This window comes from Phytophthora sojae (assembly GCF_000149755.1).
Source record: "Phytophthora sojae unplaced genomic scaffold PHYSOscaffold_21, whole genome shotgun sequence".
Classification (NCBI taxonomy): Eukaryota; Oomycota; class Peronosporomycetes; order Peronosporales; family Peronosporaceae; genus Phytophthora; species Phytophthora sojae.
In genome coordinates this window covers 106383-124250 of record NW_009258135.1, presented here as the reverse complement: position 1 = coordinate 124250, position 17868 = coordinate 106383, and the positions used below count along the sequence as shown (strand labels likewise).

At 53.7% G+C, this 17868-nt stretch overlaps 4 protein-coding genes across 4 annotated transcripts; 2 read left to right on the top strand and 2 right to left on the bottom strand.

Annotated features, from left to right (window-relative positions):
• Positions 1-4903: 4903 nt before the first annotated feature.
• Positions 4904-5080, bottom strand: PHYSODRAFT_421621 (hypothetical protein; the record flags this gene model as incomplete). Its single annotated transcript, XM_009541270.1, has 1 exon — positions 4904-5080. A coding segment is annotated over one exon (177 nt), but the record flags the coding sequence as incomplete, so codon positions are not given.
• A 1738-nt stretch (positions 5081-6818) lies between these two features.
• Positions 6819-7127, bottom strand: PHYSODRAFT_307990 (hypothetical protein; the record flags this gene model as incomplete). Its single annotated transcript, XM_009541269.1, has 1 exon — positions 6819-7127. One exon carries the CDS (start codon positions 7125-7127, stop codon positions 6819-6821), a length of 309 nt encoding a protein of 102 aa, XP_009539564.1.
• A 5134-nt stretch (positions 7128-12261) lies between these two features.
• On the top strand, positions 12262-13385 carry PHYSODRAFT_389049 (hypothetical protein; the record flags this gene model as incomplete). The annotated part of the gene is made up of 4 exons (XM_009541268.1): positions 12262-12435; positions 12538-12756; positions 12817-13028; positions 13088-13385. Coding segments are annotated over 4 exons (903 nt in total), but the record flags the coding sequence as incomplete, so codon positions are not given.
• Positions 13386-15065: 1680 nt separating this feature from the next.
• PHYSODRAFT_259350 (hypothetical protein) lies at positions 15066-16716 on the top strand (the record flags this gene model as incomplete). Its single annotated transcript, XM_009541267.1, has 2 exons — positions 15066-16554; positions 16607-16716. 2 exons carry the CDS (start codon positions 15066-15068, stop codon positions 16714-16716), a joined length of 1599 nt encoding a protein of 532 aa, XP_009539562.1.
• Between the last annotated feature and the right edge of the window lie 1152 nt (positions 16717-17868).

Sequence of the window (17868 nt, the reverse complement as noted above, 5' to 3'; positions counted from 1 at the left end):
GCACGGGCCGGATTATGTCTGCTGTCAGCACCCGAGAGGCATAGCTTGTAGGGTGTTGACTGGTAGCGCCAAGAGATTAAGGTCGGCTCGGGTTGGGCGCGTGTCTCGCCAAGCGCGAAGGAAAAGTCTCGCCACCGTTGCGAGCCGGTGTTCCCGTACGTCCCGGGCACTGATTGCTGAGTCGAGAAGCCTTTGCTCTCGGCGACCCGTAAAAGCCCGCGAGGGCCGTCGTCCGTCCTTTGGCGGAGGGCACGGGATTTCTAATTCCGGAGTCAGGTAACTCAGCTGGCTTCCGTGATTGACTGGCTTGGGGTACTTGGTCTCGGCGAGGACGAGACATCACTGTCCCGGAAGGGCCGAACCGCTGGGGGACATCTCAGCGCAGGCCCACAAGGGCCGACTACCTCGGCTGTTGTTGTGTTTGTAGCTAGGGTGCCACATCTGACGATTTTGTGCGTGCTACTACACCACAGTGGCGATGCCCTCTCGAAAAGTACGATCATGCAGCGCTAACCTGCTCGTATTGTTGCCGCTTTTGGTGATCGTAGGTTGAAGTGGCCAAGTCACCACCTTTGGCATCCATGAGATAGTGACCTCGGCGCTCGACGGATAAGTGGCGAGGTTGAAGACGTGGATCCTGCCCACCCCAGTGCCATGCCAAGAGCAACCAAGACCCAACGGATGCATGGAGCGCTGTCATCCCCCCAGGCCTCCACCACTGCAGCCCCGCAGCCGAAGCACCGCAGCGCTCGGCAGCAAGAAGCCGTCAATTAATATTAGACCGTGCCAAGGTGCCCATGCACGTTGGCGCGCCCAAGTCCTCACTATCATGGCTACTTTCCCCCGCCGTGTGTCGCTGCGCGGCGCTCACGACAGAAATCGCTTGCGTTTAAAGTGCCTTCCTGCTGCTCCTCAGCGTTCTTTTGCAGGTGCTTAGCTTCGAAATCATTAATTAGATGTAGCGGCACAATGCTGCAGTCGCCGAGAACGTGGCAAGCAATCCGAATGGCACTGAAGAAGCATCTCCCCGTCGGCAGAGTCCGTGAAGGTCGGCGGGAACCTCTTGTTAAACTGTCAGGTGACTGTACTGATCCTTCCACTTGTCGGTGCGGAGCATTCCCTTGCCGAAACCGTCTTCGCGCAGAATTTCCCCCCATACGTAAGGGTACAGGCACCACTGGAAGCTGATAATGCGTCCCAAATATGTGCCCAAATCGCCCCAAATGTTCCAAATAATGAATTGTCTCTGTAACATTTAGGTACATACAAAGCCGTGCATTCGCCCGGAACAGCTCTGGATTTTAAAATCATTTCTTGTACTTACATGTATCAATGTAGTACGGTCACGTGTCAATACTATCAACATCGGATAGCTTGCTGTCACTTGTGGCACGGATCTTATCTCGCTCACCCTGTTGGCTCCGTTAGATAAAGAAGCAAGTCAAGACAATTCACCACGGAGCTTAAAAGGTCAGTGCTTTATGAATGTCATCGTGTTCTGAGCGTCAGGAAGGATTGGTCAGACTACCACACATAGTAAGCCCTTTGAATACTGATATTCAAAATATTACTGACATTCCCTAGCAATGTTCGCACAAACGCTGTCTACCAAACACGAGCGTTGGAAGAAGTGTAGCGGCTATCTAGAAAAAAAATATAAAGGGTTGAAAATACACTCGCAATTTGCTATATTAATTGTGTGAATGGTCACTACATGAACACTACACAAGTACTATTACTATGGTATTGTAATACTTCGAATGTGCTACATTAGTACTATCGCTACTAATTTGTGGACTAGGTGCCTAGTGATTCCTACCAAAGACAGATTCACAATTTTATACGCGCTGGGCGCAGGTTGCGCCGCGCAGCACAGCAGCATGTGCATTTACATGGGATGCTTGGTATTATTTCATACTACAGTTTTACAGTTTGATCAAGCCGGCGCTATCCAATCTGAACGACTAGACCGCGGGAGCATTTGGATTTAGATTTGTTGCGGTGAACTCATTTATCTTCATCCATTGCTGGATTCCAAAATTTGACGGGTCGCAGAGAAGTGTCAGGGGTCGCCTCCAAGGATCTCTGGGTCCTTGGCCTTCCTGGGCCTCGGGAGCCCAGGAAGGAGCAAGACGACAGCAATGGGATCTTCAAGGTGGCCAGGGTCGACGAAGGGTGCCGGCCTAGTGCCAAAACAGGCTAAGCAAAACGGTAAGCAACGCAGAAGCAACTCATGGCCTAACAACGCAGCACAAGACAGCGAAGAGAGCGTGGCGCAGTGGTGAGAACTGGATCGACGTAGTGCAAGGCAGAAGTGAGGGACAAGGGTGAACAAGGTGTTGAAGGGATGCGTCAAGGTGGTGGACGCCGGATCGAGACGGCGGAGAGAGTGCAGGCTGCTGACCATGCTGCCTTGCAAGGCAAGGGTGGTGTTGGGATATGATTCCGACGAGCGTGGTGCAGTGGTGAACGTCGGATCAGTGGAGCGCGAGAAGAGAGCGAAGGTGTGCGGCGGGCAAGGGGGAACGACGTGTTGGAGGGACGCCTGGAGGTGGTGAACTCCGGATCGACGAAGCGCGAAAGGAGGGGGTTTATATTTCTTTTAGCACTTGGATATCGTAGGGGTATACTTTGCTCACATGCCGTAGTGGCGTTTGAGTGACGTGTGCCCGTGTGTTTGGGCTACTACCGCGGGCTCGTGCCCCGGAGGCACGTGATCCGTAGGCGACGCTGCAGCAGTGCGCGGCATTGGGTGTAGTTAGCCGTCTAAACCGCAACAAATTCAAATTCAAATATCTTCATCCATTGCTGCGCGTTGCTGTAGCTTTGCCGAAGGACTGCCAGTGATCACAGGACCACAATGACTGGAGCATCTTATCATGTTCTTCTCGTGACAGCAACAGTATGGAGACAAGCTGACTCGTGCCAATTGTCGGCAAGAAAGCTTGTAAGAAGCCTAACAACATAGGCTACGAAGCGGGTGACAGTAGCACCGCCGTTAATGCGCGAGAACCGGTAACATGTGAACGAGTTGTACGGAGCAAACTTCTTCATGTGGTCTCCAAAAGCCTCCTCGAGACAACACGGGAGTCAGTTATCGCTCTAACAAGCTCTTCACGAATCCGAAAGTCTTTAGCCACATGAACTCGAGCTGCACGAGGAGGGGCTGGAGCGAAAGGTGATGCAGAGCTCTCGGTCGACTTAATGCGATGCAGAGCTCTCGGCCGACTTGGCGGGCATCCGTCATGTTGCTCGAGTAGGATGGATTTATCATTTGCCACGGGTAATATGTATTTTCCCCGACTTCCTGGCAGATAAATCGATTTTGACAATACTTTATTTGATCTGACAGAGAAGAACATTTCCTAGGCATGTTGTCTCAATCTTCACTGGATGGGTCAACATACGAGCATAATATCATAACACAGCTGGATATATATTGTCGAAGGTAAGAATCAGCTTTTTGTCCAACGTTATAAATCTGATTGGTCAGGGTATTTAGTTTCCGTGTATTAGGACCGCCATTGGCATGCCTGGATGGACTCTGGATATAAAATCCAGAGAATTTGGGGCCAAGTATACGACTGCATCCTCATAAAACTATCCCAAATATGTACCAAAACGGAGGTGACTGATCATCGTCTATATAGTGGAAAAATCTTAAAACTTGTTGCAGAAATACTGAATGACCTGTTGCCCCAAAATCTACTGAATTCCTGCTGCCATAGTCTGAATGCCTGTTGCGTTGGTTAGGTGAGATTGGGACAACAGAAATTCAGGGCTGAATAGCTGTTAGAGTAATTAAGATCAAAAAGTTGATGTCATCATAATGTAGCTGCGAGCTATTGTGTGCGCCTCATCAACGTGCTGGGGGTTAAGGCTCAAAACCACCAAGGTCACCATCGTGAGCGACGACATGCTGCGCAGGGCTTGAGCGGCTTTATCTGCTCCACCGAGTTGTCGCCCACGATCGTGTCCGCATACACTCGTTCACCGTGTTTTTTTTTGCTGTACAGGATACGGCTGTCCTAGTGGAGGGACGTGCTCAATTTTTTTTATTTGTCGTTGCGTCTGAGTGGATGTCCATCTGCTCGCAGGAGCCCATGTGCTACCGAACAGTAACTTCATTGCCTTTGAATAGGAGCTTTGCGTTGGTGATGCCTCAAGTCTTTCGGACGGTGATCACATCCATAAGCATAGTTTTGCCTGCCCTGAATGTCCCCACCAGAGCCCGGTATGGTACGGCTGATCACTATAAGTAGATTGAGGGACCCCTTTGGTTATTTGGGCGCAGCACACCTCGCGCGTTGCTGATATGGTGGCCTAGGCCGCAACCAGAGCATACGCCGTCCTCACTTCTGACGGGTCTTCTGACGGCACAGTCGCTTTCTCGAAGTTCTCATACAAGCCCGGTCGATTTCAATAGATATTTAGTACGCGTCCATCTTCTTGTTGAATTGTGTGCTGTAGTTGAGGCCGTCGTACACGCGCAAGTCGAACTCGCCCGCGCGATACGGGTTCACTGCGACTTGCACGTCGGCACCGCGCAAGCTAACCGGATACCGGAGGCGGTGATCAGGATCAAGAAGGTGATACTGAGGGTCGAACCCGGCTTAGCGATATGGAAATATGCAGCAAGGAGAACCAAGCCGCGAGTACCAGATTCGTCAGTAACAACACGATCAAGTAGTAGCAGATGACCACACAGTAGACCATTCTTCCGAGCACGAAACTCTCAGCTAGCCCGCGAGCTGGTGCTGCACCTTCAGTGCTCACATCGTGCCCGCGTAGGTGCTAGACGCGCGGAAGATATCGACGAACTCGCTCGCGCGCTGCGGGAAGTACGCCACGCAGCGCAGGAGCTCGCCCTCGTACCTGTACTTGCACTGTTCGGCGGTATCCAGTCTTGCAAACTGTCGGCAATGTCTCGGGCGGGCGGACACACAAAACCCAGACTCTCGAAGTAGCCCAGCGAGTTAGTCGCGCAGTCCGCCTCGCCCTTGTTCAGAATGACCTCGTTGAACAGCTTAATTACTTTGGGCACTGACTGTAGCAGCGAGATGACCAGTGTCTTGCGTAGAGTTGGTCATGCCCATTGCTTATTGGTAATCTCGTGGGTGGCGGCGTTGTCGAGTCTCGTGTTGATCTTTCATGTACCTCATACCGAGCTCCACCACTGTAGCCACGCACTTGACCTCGCCGGCCGACACACTGCGCAGCATGTCGTCGCTCACGATGGTGACCTTGGTGGTTTTGAGCCTTAACCCCCAGCACGTTGATGAGGCGCACACAATAGCTCGCAGCTACATTATAATGACATCAACTTTTTGATCTTAATTACTCTAACAGCTATTCAGCCCTGAATTTCTGTTGTCCCAATCTCACCTAACCAACGCAACAGGCATTCAGACTATGGCAGCAGGAATTCAGTAGATTTTGGGGCAACAGGTCATTCAGTATTTCTGCAACAGGTTTTAAGTAGCAGCCGTAAGGGACAAGAGGGTGGGGCAGGCCGTGCAGCGGCGCCCCCCGAGCGAAGCGAGAGAGGGGCGGGCCCCCCGCAGACCCGTCGCTAAGTCCGCAGACGAGAGCCAACGCGCGAGTGTCCGCCCTGTGCTGCTCTTTCATACTGAAGGTTATTCTGTCCTGTAATATCTGAGTGGCTGCTGCCACGCGTACTTGTGTACGATTCGCTGGAGTCCTGCTGCATCTCGAACACTGGAGCAGAAGCACACGCACGGAACATCGATTGGTTCGATGCACGCGAAATTCCCATCACATTGACGACCTTCCTCTAGGCTCCCTGTAGACAGATCGCCTGCATTTAGTTCTACTTGTCAGTCCGATAAGCCTTCGGTCTAATGCATCATTATCTGCTTTACCTGCATCTGCACACTCCGTCTTCAGTCTTCGGTTTGGACGCTTCCTACTGCTTCCTACGCTGCCAGATATCACATGTCCTAAATATGTACCAAAACGTTGCCACGGTCTTAAATCATTTGGGAATTTTTTTGGGATTTGGGGCGTTTTCGGGGTGCATTATCCAATACCGCACCAATTTGCCGAGGGAACCAATTTACCACGTGTATCAGCTGATATAAATAATAACGCTTCAACGAGCTCTTCAAAATGCTAGATCTCCGCGTCCTCGCATCCTGTCCGCGGTTTGCTGCGCTCTTTCCGCAGTCGCCGTCTACCCACTCGTTTTCTGGCTCACTGAGCTCGCTTAGCAGTTGCTGCCTAACGCCCTGCGAGCAAGCGAACGACCACAAGAGCGCTCAGGATGCCCCGCCAAGCTTGCGATTCATCGTACCTCAACAGCGAAGATAAAGAGAAGGATAGTAGTAATAAAGTCACTTTATACACTTTATTAAAGTGTACTTCATGTACAATGTATGTCGTATATATTGTCTTCACAACTAATTGCCATGACCGATGTTTGAGTTACTGCTAATCGACGTTTGGAACGCACTATGCTAGTCGACGCGTGATGCTTCGATCAATCAGACAAAGTGCTTGCCACTTGACGCGTTGCAGGTCCAGGTACTCCAACAGTAGCGGCGTAACCTTTCTGGGAAAGTGGAGCACTTGAAGCTGGATACGCTTCGACGTTGGCTCCATGCTACACGCTGCTCGGTAGGGTGAACAAAGCTACCAGTGATGTCTTCATTCCTCTCAGACCTGGAGGTGTCCTCGGCTCTTGTGGAAAAGTGGTGTCGTTAAAGTCGGGAAAAGGCTGGCTACGAAGATGTTCATCGCTCGTCATTATGTCGTCTGTGGCTTCTTCCATTGTGACATCCGAATCGTTATCGGCCCTTTCAGGAGGAGGCTGAGGACCCGGCACTTAAGCAAAAACCGCGGCCCAGTTGGCAAGGAGATCGTGTGCTCTTGTAGTCGGGTTGATTGTCTCGTTGGTTGTTGTCTTGTCCGTTGTTGTCTTGCTCAGAAAATGGCTCGACTTGTGGCTCCTCAACAACGCTTTCTGACTCTGGAACTGCTGCGCGGTTATCCCAACTCCGTTTCAAAACTTGAAAAATCCAACAGCCGACGGTGGATTGATGTGCTACCTCAAATGCGAGGAGGAAGCCCAGCACGCGAACCTGAATGGCTGAGAGCTGCTGGCACATTTCTCGATATGAGGTGGAGACGACTTGGGGTAGGAGGCGCACGGCTTGAGCTCACATCTGGACGACTGAAAGCGTCAGCCGCTGGGTTTCGAGACGCGGATGGAAATGCAGCTGGAGATGGACGACCTGCTGCGTGAGTCGTTCTACCCGTTGCTGTTCGAGTTGACGCCGATGTATTTGCCCAGTTATCACCTCGAAATTCGAGCTCCACCGGTCGAATAATACGGCCCGTGTACTTGTTGCCCTCGCTGTCCTCCTCCACGACTTCATCATCGTCATCAATTGACCATTCTGCTGATACGCTTGCACCCGCTTCTTGGCGATCGCGTTCCCGAATAGCTTGACTAGTAACCTTAATCGCAGCCTTGTTTGTTTTGGCAGCTTTCAGGCAGTTTCGCGTCGGTGTGTGGATCCGCCCAAGTACACTGAAATATTGTTCACAAGTTGCCCTATTAGCGGCAATTGACAGTACGGCGAGAGCGGTAGATTAGGACTGTAAGGTTCTGGTTGTGCTTGTTGTGTTGCGAGTAAAATGGAAACTGAATTGATGTCTTTGTCTGTTTGCTGCTATCCATCTACCCGGGGGCGCGCTCATGGCGCTCGGTCCTAAACATGAAGTGGTTGGCTGAGGCGTGCCGGATCAGGAGCTTGTGCAACCGGTGAGTATGCAGACGACGACTTGGGCTCTCTGCGTGCGGACTCAACTGATGATGTTGTTGTGTTCTGCTCTTGCACGTGCAGATCATTACACTCCCCCCCCCCCCCCGACTTGAGCGAGTCCCAGCACCTTGAACGTTGAAGTCGCCGAAGTTGAAGTTGGTAGTACCGCAGACCCTCGGTGTAAGGAACAGTATCGTGAAACCTCTGTTGAAGAGAATTCCACTAGGCCCGTGCCACTCGATTGCGTTGGTGAAGATCTTTGAGCAGCGCTTGCCAGTGGCTGACGTGTTTGATGTCGCACTCGCGTTCCCACGTGTTCTCATGGTGAGGGAGCCCGTGCCACTTGACCAAGTACTCAGGTTGGCGGTTGAAGATGCGCTTCTTGATCAGAGCGTCGACAACGTGTAGTGTCGTCGAAAATCACGGGAGTCGACTTCGGGATCACACGACCGACGAAGCGATCCGGGTTGCTGTTGTATACCTTGAGCTTGTCGATGTTGAAGCGTGGGCTGATGTGCTTCAAGTTGGCCGGTAGATCCAGCAGCGCGACGTTGCCGTGAAGTTCCAGGATCGGGTAAGGACCGATGAAGCGCGAGATGAACTTCCGTGAGCGAAGAGTCGTTTCCGCGGTGGTGTGCGAGATGTTCAGGTCCTGCGTCGACAGCAAGGCTAGATCACCGACCTTGAATGGGTTTGCTGCACGACGCCGGTCGTAGAACTTCTTTTGAGCCTCTTGCGCATCCAACAGATTCTTCCGAGCACGTTCGATCACCTCTTAACGATGCTGAACAAATCGAGAGGCGTATTCCACACGAGACCTCGCCACCGGCTGATCGCTCTCCGCACTACCCAATGGGTTCATAGGGTGACGGCCGGTGTCGACGAAGAAGGGCGACAGCTTCGACGAGCTGAACACCAGTGTTGCGTGCGCATACTCAATCATGGGCAGGTGCTCATTCCAGTCGTTGCTATGGTACGAGATAGAGCATCGCAACGAGTCCTCGAGAGTCCGATTCTGACGCTCAGTTTGGCCGTCGGCCTGCGCTCGGTGGGCAGTCGTCATCGCTGTCTTGATCTTCATCAGCTGCACAAGTGCTTTCCAGAACTTCGACGTGAACTTTGGGTCGCGGTCGGAGATGATGGTCGATGGGATTCCATAGTACCGGATGACATTGTTGAAGAACAGCTTGGCAGTGTCTTCCGCGGTCGCTGTGGTGTGCGTCGGGATGTAGACTGGACGCTTTGACAACTTGTCCACCACAACCATGATCGCATCAAAGCCGTCGGATACTGGCAAATGCGTGATGAAGTCAGTCGAGACAACATCCCAACAAGCTGCCGGTAACGGAATTGGTTGAAGCTTGCCTGACTTCCGCCCCGTGCTCGACTTGTACCTCATGCAAGACTCGCAACTCTGCACGTAGGCTTTGATATCCAGGTCCATGCTCGGCCAGAAGTACCTCTGAGCTGCAGCTAGCTGTGTGCGGCGGATCCCAGGGTGCGCCATAATGGCAGCATCGTGCGCGTTGTGGATGACATCGAGCCGAAGTTTCCGGTTGTTTGGTACACAAAGGCGTCGTAGATTGTCGTCACTCTTCAAGTAGATCAGCCCGCGAATGACTTCGTACTCTTCCGACGAGCGTCCTGACTTCCACAGTGGCTTGAAGACTGGATCTCTGCCGTATGCCTTCTGAAATGCCCGCTTCGTTTGGTTATCCAGCTGAAGTGAGCTGATCACCGTGCTGTCCTCCATTGACGCTGCATTCAACCTCATGCGCCACTGTGCTGTGCCAACTCCGAGCGCCTTTGTGGCTGGCTGTTTGACGGCAAGCATCACAGCTTGATCCCGGGACGGTATGCTTTGGAGCTTCGCCGTAGCCATGGTACGTCGTGAGACCACGTCTCGAATGTTCGTGCATGTGGTAGAGGTCAAACACGCCGTACACACTGCAATCGGCTCGGACATGGACTCACAATCCTCCGGTCCCTCCCCCAGACTCGATGAAGCATCAGGGGGGGGCGCGACAACGCGTCCGCAACGACATTCAAAGCTCCTGGACGATGATGCAGACTGAACTGGAAGGACGCAAAGAAGTCGAGCCAGCGGGCCAGGCGGCCCGACAGGCGTGGATGCTGCAAAAACCACTTGCACGCCGAGTTGTCCGTGTACACTTCAAACGAGACTCCATGGAGGTAATGACGCCAACGTGTAAGCGCCTGCTTGATCGCAAAGAGCTCCTTCTCGTGAACAGGCCAGTTCAGCTCGCGAGGTCCCAGCTTCTTGCTGAAGAAAGCCACGGGGAGATCGTTGCCATCATGCATCTGAGAGAGCACTCCACCAATGCACGCATGGCTGGCATCCGTTGTCGCGATGAATGTTATTTCAAAGTCCGGTGGACGAAACACCGGTGCTAGCTGGAGCGCGAGCTTAATGGCGTTGAAAGCTTGGCGCTGGTGTTCATTCCATACCCAAGCGACATCCTTCTTGACCAGAGAGCTCAGGGGTAGTACCAAGGTTGCAAACTGGTGGATGAAGCGACGATAGTACCCGTCGAGGACCAAGAAGCGTTGGAGGTCCTTGATGTTGCAAGGCTCGGACAACTCTCCGATGGCTCGAGTCTTGCGAGCGTCCACGTGCAACCCATCAGCAGAGATGCTGTGGCCAAGGAAGTCAACCGAGGCTTGTCCGAAGTCGCACTTGTCAGGACGGGCGTAAAGCTTGTTAGTGCGAAGGACTTCGCAGACTTGCCGTAAGTGCTCAACGTGGTCAGCCATCGATCGCGAGAAGATGCAGATGTCGTCAAGATAAACGACCACGAACGGTAGATGACTCAGCAGCTTGCGCATCAGGCGTGTCCACGTGCCTGGTATGCCGGTCAGACCCATGGGCGCCACGTTCCAATGATAGATCTCATGGTTCGTCCTGAATGCCGTGTACTGCTTTGACGTCGGAGACATGCGCATTTGGTGGTATCCACTCGCGAGGTCGAGAATCGAGAAGACCACTGCGCCCACCATGCGATCGAAGAGTTGTTCGATGCGCGGTCGCGGGATCTCAGCCACATCCGAGGCGGCATTCACCAAGCGATAGTCGATGACCCATCGAATCGGCATGAGCGGGTTGTTCGAGTGCAGCCACTCCAAGCAGGATGGGAACTTGCCCGTCGCGGGATCCTTATTCGGCACGCCGAAGATGTTCGATACCCAGGGAGAGTCCGACACTTCGACCCAGTTCTTCTTCAGCAGCTCTGCCACAAAAATGTCCAATGCTTCCTGCTCAACCTTCGAGAGGCGGAAGGGAGTGTGGTGGAGTGGATCCGCTGGAATTAGCAGGGATCCCACACTCACACACTGCGCCCAGACACCGACTAACGGAGGGGGTACTCCGATAACCGTAGGGTTGCTGAGGGGCTCACCTTGTGTACCCGTCGGTGGGCTGGATCTGCTCTCTCGTTGACACGAGATGCGCAGGGGGGGGGGTGAGCTTGAACGTCCTTGGCGGGGACTTGGGGAGATGTTGGGGTAGATCCGCAGTGGGGGTTCCTTCACGCGGGTCTGGGTAGGTCGATCCTTGGTCTTGGCCGTAGATCTTGTGGATCCGATAAGTAATATACCAGATCCGGAGTTGTTGCCTTGTTGGGGGTGTTGTATCCTTTTCCTTTACGTTGCTTGCCGCCTCCTATTAGCGGGGGAGTTGGGGGGCGAGCGCCGAAGGGCGCGAGCTGCTGGTCAAGCTATACCCCAGCAGTCTGCCACGTGTGTGGGGGGCAAATCACTTGGAGTAGCAGGAGCTGGTCCGTTGGTGACGATGTTGTCGTTTGCATCTTGTGCTTCGTTTGCTCCGCTCGCTGACTCTGATGCGTTGTCTGGACGGGTTGGCGTCTCTTCTGGCTCCGTCTGTTCAACCTCCTGACCTCTCACGTCACCGTGGTTAGTGTGCCGTTGCACTTCGGGATCTTCGAACCTCACTCGCCGAGCTTGGCTTCTGGTGACTGCGGTGACTTGAGGTTCTTCGGTGACCTCATCAGCACTTGAAGGTTTTGCTCGCTGAGTGGTTTCCGCTTGTTGATTGTCGGAAACAGAGCTCCAGGACGAGCTTCTGTGACTTCGTTGGGGCTTACAGACATTGTCGGAAGCAGCGCTCCAGGGAGTGCCTGCGACTTCAAACTTTGATGGATTTGGCTGAGGAGCTTGCGCGCCCCAGCCATCTATTGACGACGTGTCTAGCGTAGGCACAAACATGGATGAAGCAGCGATGCAACACGCGGACAGCGTGCAGCAGATGTTCGCCTCGCTCGCGGCGATGATGCACGAGCAGCAGCAGTTCATGGCACATACAGCCGAGCTGCAGCGCCAGATGGTGGCGACACTGCAACAGCAGCAGCAGCAGCAATCCACCTCGCAGCAGCAGCAACCGTCGGTGGCCGACTCTTCGTCGCCAGACACGCGCGAGTACCGGGCCGAGGGCATCGCCATGCCGAAGTTCTCCGGCACCAAGGACGACGACGTCGCGGACTACCTCTTCAGCGCCAAGTTCTACTTTGAGTCGAAGAACATCAAGTACGGCGCCGACTCGCCGCAGCAGCGCCCCTTGTCGCTCTTGGTGGCAAACTTGAAGGGACCAGCAGCGGCTTGGTACCGCGAGTACGTCTCCCACGACGGGAACTTCCTGCACCCGGTCACGCAGTTCAAGGAGCCGCTGACTAGCGAGTTCACGACACCCGATCGGCAAGAACACTTGCGTGACCAGCTCCTACGCCTGCACCAGAACAACTTCACCTGTCTTGAAGATTACGTGTCGGCCTTCCGGCACATCATGTGCAAGGTAGAGGAGATGAGCGACATCGACAAGGTCATGCATTTCCAGAAGGGGTTGGTCGTAGAGATCAAACAAGAGGTGAAGCTGCGCCAGTTCAGGAACACGGCAGACGCAATTTCGTTTGCACTCATGTACGACCGTACGCACGCTGTAGGATCGCGTCGAACCAACGTGAACCGCGGAGGCCAAGGTCCACAACGCCTTCAGCAGTCATCACATCACATCGAGGAGCCGACCCCAATGGAGATCGGGAGTTTGCGCTTCGTCTCTCGCGAAGAGTGTCTGCGAAGTAATCTTTGCATCTACTGCAAGGAGCCCGGACACCGCCTGGCTACGTGTCCTAAGAGGCCAGCGCGTAACAACCCCCGAGGCTCATCTCGTCCTCCACAAGGGCGCGGTTCTTTCCGCGCAAACCAGGGCTCGTTTCGCCGTATTGTTGAAGACGACGACGTATCCGACGACGATGACGACGCCTACGCAGACAACCGCGGTTGCAGCTGAACATGATGTCTCTCGACGCGAAGTTGTCGCCCAATCGTGAACTGTTGAGGTTCAAGGGAGCGATGAACGGCCAGGCAGTGCGAGCCTTGATCGACAGTGGGGCAGAGCGCAACATTGTGCGTCCGGGCCTCGCGCAACACTACGTTGAGGCCACCAAGGTCACGGCCGAGCGCTCTGATGGCACGACAACCCCGGCGCGTACCGCACAGCAGTGTTTGGAGACTGTCTGCTTTGCTGGCAGAGCCTTCAACGAAGTTTCTCTCATTGAATGGGAGGTATCTTCAAACCAAGACGTGATTCTCGGTCACCCGTGGTTAGTGCAGTTCAACCCGATCATCAATTGGCAAACCGGAGTGATGCGCTTCCCAAACCAGCGTGTACTACATGACTTCGGTTCCGTGAACAGCAGTCTTGAGGTGGCGGGACCGACGGTGGCTTCAGTGGAAGTGAAACCGGAATTTCTTCAGCACCCGCTTCCCCCGAACCTGCAGCAGCAGCTCGATGACCATGTGAAGGCACGCTACTTCAGTATGCCGTTGGGACCGAGCTCACTAGCAGCGCTGGGACACCAGACCTTACCACGCATCTTTGACGACGAAGGTGACGATGGTACAGACGCGTCGCCGCTGTGTGTTCTTGCGGCTGCGGAGTTCGAGAAGAAGGTGAAGGCTGACGAGTACGTCGAACTGTATCATGTCACGGTGAAGACGTCGCCCAAGGTGAAGTCCGTGCCATTGCAGCTTCAAGCGGTTCTTGAAGTGTTCGCAGATGGCTTTCCAGCAGAGCTGCCACCTAGATTACCGCCAAGCCGCTCCATCGAGCACGAAGTGGTCTTGAAACCAGGTGCGACGCCAAGCAACCGAGCTCCCTTCCGCCTCTCGAAGGTTGAGCAGGAAGCATTGGACATTTTTGTGGCAGAGCTGCTGAAGAAGAACTGGGTCGAAGTGTCGGACTCTCCCTGGGTATCGAACATCTTCGGCGTGCCGAATAAGGATCCCGCGACGGGCAAGTTCCCATCCTGCTTGGAGTGGCTGCACTCGAACAACCCGCTCATGCCGATTCGATGGGTCATCGACTATCGCTTGGTGAATGCCGCCTCGGATGTGGCTAAGATCCCGCGACCGCGCATCGAACAACTCTTCGATCGCATGGTGGGCGCAGTGGTCTTCTCGATTCTCGACCTCGCGAGTGGATACCACCAAATGCGCATGTCTCCGACGTCAAAGCAGTACACGGCATTCAGGACGAACCATGAGATCTATCATTGGAACGTGGCGCCCATGGGTCTGACCGGCATACCAGGCACGTGGACACGCCTGATGCGCAAGCTGCTGAGTCATCTACCGTTCGTGGTCGTTTATCTTGACGACATCTGCATTGTAATGGGCCTACTTTTGCTCACTAGTTTAGCTTACACGTGTGCGCATGTGTGTGAGGAAGCGTGGCTTAGTTTAAACTAGAGTTAGTTATACTCGGGCCTCCGAGTATAGATAAATCTAAATAAACGATCCAAATAATGTTTTTGGGTTTAAATGAGAACTGCTATTTTTGTTTTATGCTTTCTGACTTCATCTAAATGCAATATTCTAAGTTAGGAATCTGCCAACGGCTTTTTGGCAGGATTCTGCTAACATGCATGTCGTTCATTGGCTAAAAGATGCTGCTTTCAGCCAATAGGAATCCTAAGTCTCTATGGACCACCCGTCGTGGTGATCGTAAATGTATGTAGCCTCTGGTGTGTCTACACCAAAGTCGAAAAAGTCTTTCGAACCTCTAACAGACGTCGCGTCTGTTAGAGTCGCAATTGATTGTAGCCACTTGCGCGTGTACCCCGTTACACCATCCCCCCTCAAGGTTAGACGCGCCGGGTCACGGCACGTTAATCAGGAAATTGACCACTCGTCAATTCTTCGCGTTGGGAGAAAGAAAACTCGATCTCACTCGAGCTCATTCCGCAAATGAGCTCGCCGAAGGAGAAGACCGCCGCTGCAGCAGAGGAGAAGACGTCCACGGAGACAGAGAGGTTCTCTGTCCCCGAGTACTTTGAGCGTCACCAAGCAAAGCGTGACGCTCTTGCTGCCAAGCCTGCGGCGGGGACAACCCAGCCGGAGATTGTCCTCGAAGGCTCCTCAGTAGCCAACGACGCCGTTGACTACGGGGACGGCGTCGTGGAGATGGAAGAGGGCGAGGCCTCGTCAAGCCGGCGCAAGGAGTCTATCGACAGCGATTGTCTCGACCCGCACGCCGGGTCGAGACGCCCTCGCGAAGGAGACGACTCGGACGCTTCGAGCTCGAAGCGTTCGCGCGGCGAGAGCGACACTCCGCTCTCTGCTGCCGGGGCTTTGAGTACCCCACGTGATGTGGCGTCTTCAAGTTCTCCGCGCGCTGCTCAGGCAGCGCGTGATCCGTGGATGCCGTCTGCGTCAGAGATCGCAGACCGCGTGGGCAACACCGTGCCTCCAAACGAAATCCCGCTGTACGTATGCAGCGGCATCCACGACGATGCTGTGGCGGAGGGGCAGCACTTTGATCCGTTAACGAATCAAAGGCGCGACTACTACATCGGGCTCTTCCATGAGCTCCAGTACTTCTCCAGCAAGAAGACCTCTTCTCGCAGCAAAGTGCCTGAATGGCAGGCACTTTGTCAAAGTTGGAATGCTTTTGTTGAGAACTTCAACAAGAAGCCGGAAGCTTATCGCGAACGGGTTAAGCATGCCCGTGAACGCTTCGAGACATTCTCGACGCGCGGGAGGCTGGAGCAGCTCCACAGATCCTCTGTGGACGCTGGTATTCCATGCGCTGTGCCCGAAGACCAACAGTGCACGTTGTGTCTTCCGGGTGCGGCGCGCTTGAGCGACCGCGACCTAAACGGGTACACGACGATTCGTGTACCTGCGAGTCTCAAAGATCTCCGTGCCAAGTTCCTGGCACGTGAGGAACGCGACGAGCGCGGGCCTTCGGGCGCTGCAGGTGACTACAGCGCTCGCACTACCTTCGCGCCGGCAGTGCGTGGTGAGCTTCGTACGCCCTCACCATTTCCGGAACGTCCTGCAGCAGGACGTCCCGCGGCTCCCATGTATCTTGGTGGGGCGGAAACCCTCTCCAACGAATACGATAACGAACCGGCTGCCGGTTCGTTTTTGGGATACTATGGTTCACAATACGCTCAACAATCCAGCGTGTTGAGCCGCGGGCGTCGCGGATCGGAGGCGGCGGTGGTGGGAACACGCCCCGGGTATGGTCAACCTGGGGTTGACCTTGGCCGGCCGGCTCTCGAGGAGCGGGTCGCTGCCGTGGAGCAGCATCAGAGCCGCGAGTTCGCCGCTCTGAAGCAGGAGATTGCGATCCTGAGGGCTCAAGTCGCTCAGGGTTCGCAGACCACGTCGGATATCTCCGTCGACGTGGGAGGTCGCGTCGTGCGTTTGGCCCAGCGCGTTGGTGAACTGTGTGAGTTGCACAGCTATTTTAGATGGACCGCGACTTTGTCACTCCGTTTTAGCATTGGGCCACTCGAAAATTATCAGCGGCAGTATCAATCAGAACAGCGATAAAGAGCTTATGCGAGAGGTCAGTGCTGCGAAGCCGTTTAGCGCCCAGTACGGCCTGTAGGACAGCCGTGGGAGAATGTTGCTGCAGGTGTGTCAGGAGCTGTAGGCACTTAGCTGAACGCGAAGCCAGTTCAAGAACGACTGCCATTGCTACAGAAAAAGTGGCAAGCATTTGAGCTGCGTTTAGCTGTTGGGAGTGGCATCGAGGAGTTTCTAGAAGTGGTCAATAAACAGGGCCACTATACTGTATAAGTTACCTGGGCTAGTTCAGCAGTTCGTGCGCCTGGAAGAAGCATACGCAGCGACACAGAAAGAGAAATTCGACAAAGAGATATCTCACGTGCTCCATTTAAACCTGTTTGAAGAGACCCGCTTGCGAAGCTTCACTTGGATTGTATTTATAATGACCCTTAGAAATGTGCGATAATGCTGTCAGGGGAGTTAGACTTTATTTAGCACATTTGTCCTTTGATTTCCACTGTATAATGACTGCTGGCTTTGTAATTTAAACCCATCCCTCATGTCATCACGAGCTGTTGGTCTGTATATTCCACGTAAGATACCATTTATAAAACTCCACACATTGTACATATGAGCGCCTTCGCTAAATATTGCATTAGCATACTGCTGTAAATGTTCAGCTACGTAGTCGTGGTTGAACTGAACAATCTGCCATAATTGGCGTCGAGGTACTCATGAACAAGAATATGTTAGAAAACACGCTCACTGCTCTTCCTCCATAAACCTCTTGTATAACCTCCCACCTGATCGGGACTGCGAGTAAGATACATAAACCCTTCAACCCATGTTGCATTCGTCCCATGCCTTCCACCCAGCTCAAATAGCGAAACCTAAACGATAAGCTCGTTCTTTGTAAAGCTAAAACGCTTCTTGCATTTAGTTTGCGAGAGAGCGTTGGAGTTGAACGGGGCCTTGAGTGGTCTCTGGACTTCAGCACAGCAGCCAAGTCAGCACGAATGATAGCCGCTTCTAAGTCGGCTCCATAATGAAGCCCGTGACGCCAGTGCCTAAGGCAGTACGCCGATTTGTGATGTCGAGGGACGCCTCTCGTCAGTCCGCGGATGTAGTTTCACTATCGCACTGTCCGCATCAGGGATGGCGCCAGTAGTCGGAGTAATGGCTCTAGCTAGTGAGCTAGTCTTCGCTGTACATTGGCGAATAAAGACTTTTATTCCTCTGCCACTACAAATTA